General features: G+C 46.0%; 1 protein-coding gene across 3 annotated transcripts in view; it reads right to left on the reverse strand.

Moving 5' to 3' along the window:
* Nucleotides 1-1474: 1474 nt before the first annotated feature.
* The window catches only part of LOC146304132 (uncharacterized), a 12258-nt gene continuing 7732 nt past the window's right edge, over nt 1475-6000 (reverse strand). For 2 of the 3 annotated variants that reach the window (XM_084714244.1, XM_084714245.1), the window contains 4 exons: nt 2956-3031; nt 2115-2177; nt 1923-1992; nt 1475-1688 (listed from right to left, as the gene is read on the reverse strand). In XM_084714244.1, coding sequence (XP_084570370.1) covers nt 1606-1688; nt 1923-1992; nt 2115-2177; nt 2956-3031 — 292 coding nt within the window. In that variant the 3' untranslated portion in view covers nt 1475-1605. Of the gene's footprint in view, nt 1689-1922; nt 1993-2114; nt 2178-2955; nt 3032-4881; nt 4958-6000 lie in introns of all 3 variants that reach the window. The other variant, XM_084714246.1, reaches the window with a different exon arrangement.

Consider the following 6000-nt stretch of genomic DNA (forward strand, 5'->3'; position numbering starts at 1 on the left):
TGTAACTAAAGTCAAACTTAAACATCATAAACAAATAAAAATAAAACTTTTTGGTCAAATAAACTCAAGTTTAGTTTGTTTTTAAATCCCAGAAATAAAGTTTTTTTTCCAGACATCTGGTTATTTTGTAGTTTTCTTTGTTTGTAGTTTCTTGACGAAGAAACTGAGTACATTTACTCGAATACTAAAGTAGTTTTCCTCCACTGAAGCAAACACCTTCAGCTTCAACACAAATCCATTTAAAAAGAAATCTGTTTTACACATTACATTCAGAACTGCAATAAATTAATCAATTATTAAACTTATCACCAACCAGTTTGATAATCAATTAATCTGTCAGAGTTTTCTCTGATTCCAGCTTCTTAAACTTGAATGTTTCTGAGGAAATCATCTTTTGGAAACAAAATTTTCTACAACTAATTGATTATTAGGGAAAATGACTGACAGTTTAATTGATGATGAAAATAAATCTGTTATTTTACAGTTAATTAACTAAAAGATGCAAACTGGAATAAAACACAGTGTTTGGTGTCGGTGCTTTTATTTTATAAAATCCTGTCTCATGATTTATTACAATGAGCTGTGACATCAACAGCACGGTGATGACATCAACAGCACGGTGATGACATCAACAGCACGGTGATGACATCAACAGAACGGTGATGACATCAACAGCACGGTGATGACATCAACAGCACGGTGATGACATCAGCACCGGCTGGCAGGTAAAAACTTTTCTAAACTTTATTCATATCATCAGGTCAAAGGTCAGCTGTAAAAAAAAAAAAAAAAACAAGGTGTGTGTCTCTGACCTATGATTGGCCCCTGGTCTACCATATATGGCAGTGGAATGCCTTAAACCACGCCCCTTTGGAACAAAACTATTCAATCATTGGCTAACAGGACAATGGCTCTAATCAATCAATCAATCCATCAGTAATTAATGTGGCAAAGAAAAGTAATCAGAGTAACACAAACCGTTAAGACAAACAATTAGTTGTTAATTCATTAGTTCTTAACGAGGACATGAACGTCTGTAAGTCTGTTAGTCTCCCTTATAGCACCTCCTCGTCTGGACATGGGGGGGGGGGGGGGGGTTGGCACTGTCAGTGGAAGAGGAGGAGGAAGAGGAGGAGGAAGAGGAGGAGGGAGGAGGAGGAAGAGGAGGAGGAAGAGGAGGAGGAAGAGGAGGAGGAAGAGGAGGTTCAACAATCAACAGGAGGAAGAGGAGGAAGAGGAGGAAGAAGAGGAGGAGGAAGAGGAGGAGGAAGAGGAGGAAGAGGGAGGAGGAAGAGGAGGAGGAAGAGGAGGAGGGAGGAGGAGGAAGAGGAGGAGGAAGAGGAGGAAGAGGGAGGAGGAAGAGGAGGAGGAAGAGGAGGAAGAGGGAGGAGGAAGAGGAGGAGGAAGAGGAGGAAGAGGGAGGAGGAAGAGGAGGAGAAAGAGGAGGGAAGAGGAGGAGGAAGAGGAGGAGGAAGAGGAGGAGGAAGAGGAGGAGGTCCAGACAGGAGGAGTAAATTAAAGCAACACTCCAGATGTGACTCAGAGGTTCAGGAATGTGTGAAAACAGGAAGTATTAAGAGACGAAGAGGAGGAGGAGGAGGAGCTTCAGAAGGAGTTGAGGTCCTGCAGCGTCTGATCCAGGGTGGCGTGGATCTTGATGTTCTCCTCTTTGGCCGAAGCCAGAGCCTCTGAAACAATCAATCAATTTGTCAATACAGTGATCAAGTTCTGCTTGACTCGTTTCTATTATTAATTCTTATGTCCCGCCCCTTTCCTCTCTGTGCTCCAATCACAGTTGAGTTTCCTGCTCTCAGGTTTGTTCTGAGCTCAACTCGTCTGTGTTTCTTTTCTTTTGATTGGAGCTCAGAGAAAAAAGGGGGCGGGACTTGGAGAGATCTCTTTTTTTAATCTTCCTGTCTCACCTTCCAGGTCGTCAATGGTTCGTTCCAGTTTGGCCAATGAACGCTCAGCAAACTCTGCTCTGGTCTCAGCCTGGGCATGACAGGTGACAAACAGGAAGTCAGAAGGTGACAAACAGGAAGTCAGCAGGTGACAAACAGGAAACAAACAGGAAGTCAGCAGGTGACAAACAGGTAATAAACAGGTGGTCTCACCTCCTTGAGTTTGCTGCTCAGGTTCTTGATCTCCTCTTCATACCTGTCTTCCTTCATAGAGTACTGAGAGACAGAGACAGATAACCAATTAGAGAACAAGGTGTACTGACACACAGACAACAGCCAATAAGGTATGAGCACACCTGAGGTGTTGGCTTCAGCTGTGAACACTTCCTGACTCACAGGTAAATGTGGTTCAACACCAAACAGAACAACACATAAGACTGTTTCAGAGTTTGGGTCAAATCCTCACAGAGGAGTTCAGTTACCTGTCTGCAGGTGAGCTAACAGGTTAAATAAAGCTGAAATCGTAAATTCAAATGTATGAATGTGTCACTGCGGTGACGTTCAGGATCCTGTTTCAGAAAGCAGGTTTAATTAAAACTGGTTTTCAGTTTCAGAGACACGTTAAACTCTGGGTCAGTTACCATAGTAACAGACTCTGTGACGCTAACCTGCTCGGTGGCAGTTTTCTCTCAGACTCCTCCCCTCCTCTCTGACACACCTGATCTGTACAGTTGATATCAGAGCTCAAATCAGAACACACTCACCTGCAGGCGTTTACGTCCTCATGTGACATCAGACCATCTTTAACAAGTGCTTTTATGATCAGTGATCAATATCTGACAGAATCAAATCTAAACGCCGTCTGAGAGTCTGAGAATTGATCAGTTTGTTAAACCTGCTCACTGAAACAGGCCCCAGGTGAACTCAGGTGTGTCAGTAAACTGTGACATCATTGTTGGGTTTAGTTACAGGTGCAGCACTGTTGACCACACCCACCAATGACGCTGCCCCACCCCCTTCCTCCGGCTCCTCCTCCTGCTCCTCCTCCTCCTACCTTCTCCGCCTGGGCCTCCAGAGACTTTGAACTAGTGAAGACAGTTTTCAGCTCCTCCTCCATCATTCGACTCTTACTGCAGGTCAAAGGTCACATGACAGGCAGGTGTGTCAGACGTGTGTACAGGTGTGTATTAGAGGTGGAAAATATCAAAAAAATGTGCACAGCAGAACCTCAAACCTGCCTGTCTAACATGCGCTCCACCTCACCTGGTTAACCGAGTCACCTGTAGCAGCAGGTGGAGCAGGTGTGGTCAGGTGAACATTTATAAGGACATGTAGAGACGTGTGTTGGCGTAAGGTGTGGCACATCAGTGACGCTGATGCAGGTGTGAACATTATGCATTTTGAAGCAGAGCACAGATCAACAGAACATGAAAGAACGAGGAACATTCCAACAACATGAAGAACCTGAAAAAGTTTCAGAGCTCCAGAAGACGGACCACACTGATTGTTGACGTTCGTACATTTTCCACAAATCTTCTTTAACAATTATTTTCTATTTTTCAACTGACACTGATTGCGACCGGATTAATTAATCAAGCTGCAACTATTGACTATTTTAGAACGTGTGCAGAACGTATCTCTGAAGTCAGCAGGGATGACATCACGTCACTCCAAAACCTGCATTTCATAGATTATGTGCAACCTGGTCTTCCACTGTGTCCATCAAGTGAGCGCCGGAGACTGACCGCCAGTTCTCACCTGGATCAACTCCACCACCGCGGTGCCTCTGGCCGCAGCCTTTGTGTCAGGTGTGGCACAGGTGATCATCATGAAGAAGAATTTGCTTTTCATGACTTGCCAGGTAAAGAATAATGTGCATCATGTCTGTGTAACCATGGAAACTGTAGGTGTGATGTCACAGGTGATGTCAAATCGCAGACATGTTGGCGGTGAGACGTTTGAGGGACTGCTGAGCATCAATGTTGATATGTTCCATCACACATATGTGTTGGACAGTGTGTCACCTGTGTGTGTCACCTGTGTGTGTCGTGTGTCAGCTGTGTGTGTCACCTGTGTGTGTCGTGTGTCAGCTGTGTGTGTCACCTGTGTGTGTCGTGTGTCAGCTGTGTGTGTCACCTGTGTGTGTCGTGTGTCAGCTGTGTGTGTCACCTCTGTATGTCACCTGTGTGTGTCACCTGTGTGTGTCGTGTGTCACCGGTGTGTGTCATGTGTCACCTGTGTGTGTCACCTGTGTGTGTCGTGTGTCAGCTGTGTGTGTCAGCTGTGTGTGTCACCTGTGTGTGTCGTGTGTCAGCTGTGTGTGTCACCTCTGTATGTCACCTGTGTGTGTCACCTGTGTGTGTCGTGTGTCACCTGTGTGTGTCACCTGTGTGTGTCGTGTGTCACCTGTGTGTGTCGTGTGTCACCTGTGTGTGTCACCTGTGTGTGTCGTGTGTCAGCTGTGTGTGTCACCTGTGTGTGTCGTGTGTCACCTGTGTGTGTCGTGTGTCACCTGTGTGTGTCACCTGTGTGTGTCGTGTGTCAGCTGTGTGTGTCAGCTGTGTGTGTCAGCTGTGTGTGTCGTGTGTCAGCTGTGTGTGTCGTGTGTCACCTGTGTGTGTCACCTGTGTGTGTCGTGTGTCAGCTGTGTGTGTCACCTGTGTGTGTCACCTGTGTGTGTCGTGTGTCAGCTGTGTGTGTCACCTGTGTGTGTCACCTGTGTGTGTCGTGTGTCAGCTGTGTGTGTCACCTGTGTGTGTCGTGTGTCAGCTGTGTGTGTCACCTGTGTGTGTCGTATGTCAGCTGTGTGTGCGACAGGTTAAAGTCATGCATTGACCAGCAGCAGCAGGAGGAGGAGGGGCTGAAGCAGCAGCTAAAGGTCAGAGGTCGCAGGAGGCAGCAGGGTGTCAGGAGGAGGTCAAGAGGAAGAGCTGCTCTGGTTTGACTGACAGCAGGTGGGAGGTCAGGTGACCCTCAGTACCTTGTCCTCAGACGCCTGTAGGCTCTTCAGTGATTGGTCGAAACTCCTCAACTGCTCCTCCAACCTCCGAACTTTGCTGTTAGAGAGGCAGGTGGACAGACAGACAGGTGGATGGACAGGTAGCAGGACATGCAGCAGCAGCAGCAGCACATTTCCATGGAAACAGACAGGTAGAGAGAGAGATGATGCTGTCAGATTACAGCGCGGTTAGTGAAGCATTGTGACATCATACTGAGGTCACACAGGGATGACAGCACGTGTCACTAAAACCTAATTTAATTAATCAGTTAGTCAAGAAAATAATCACCAGACCAAGCAGCTGATTGATTAATAGAGAAAATGATGAACAGATTAATTGATGATGAAACATGTTGACATGGACGTATGTCCACATGTTTGGACCCTGTCCTCTTCATCAGTTAATGGAGACATTTGTCCTCAGAGTGAAGGAGACATACATGTGAGACATGTTGGTGTCATGTTACCTGCATCTGACCCTTTGCTAAGCCCCGCCTCCAAACACCAACTGTCCAAGCAACTGTAACTAGAACTGTCAAGCTTTGGATTTCTCTCCATGTTGAAGGAGTGCAGAGGCTCACTGACAGTCGACACAAGAACACGTGTGATGAATGGATTCAACTCTGTCTTCATCTGCTCTAACATGAGCTGCAAACGTTAGCATGAGTAGCTAACTAATGTTAGCTTTAACTTCACCTCCAGACAAACTTATTAGATCCACTGCATCATTTGTTCTGTGGGGTTTGAGGAGGAGGATGAGGGCTGATGAAGAATCAAAGATGCGTCTCTCTCTGGCTCGCTGTCTCAGGTCTAAGCCAGGTTAGCTTAGCTCTTATCCCGGCTCTCTTCCTGTGGTGATCGTGGTCCAGCTGGTCTGGCTCGGTGACCCGTCTCAAGGTTAATGAGTGTATTTCTGTCATCTATCATGTAGATATACCTGCTGTATTTCACCATCTGACCAGTGTTAGCTGAGATGTAAGCTAGCTTTAGCCTCAGTCTGTTAGCATTAATGTTATATCATGTACACAGCTGTTAGCTAACTTTACATAAACACTTTCACAGGGTTCTTGTTTTAAAACGTGTCAGATGGAAACATTAAAA

The sequence above is a fragment of the Lutjanus erythropterus genome, unplaced genomic scaffold, assembly GCF_056507025.1.
Source record: "Lutjanus erythropterus isolate fLutEry1 unplaced genomic scaffold, fLutEry1.hap2 Scaffold_170, whole genome shotgun sequence".
NCBI classification, from domain to species: Eukaryota; Metazoa; Chordata; class Actinopteri; order Lutjaniformes; family Lutjanidae; genus Lutjanus; species Lutjanus erythropterus.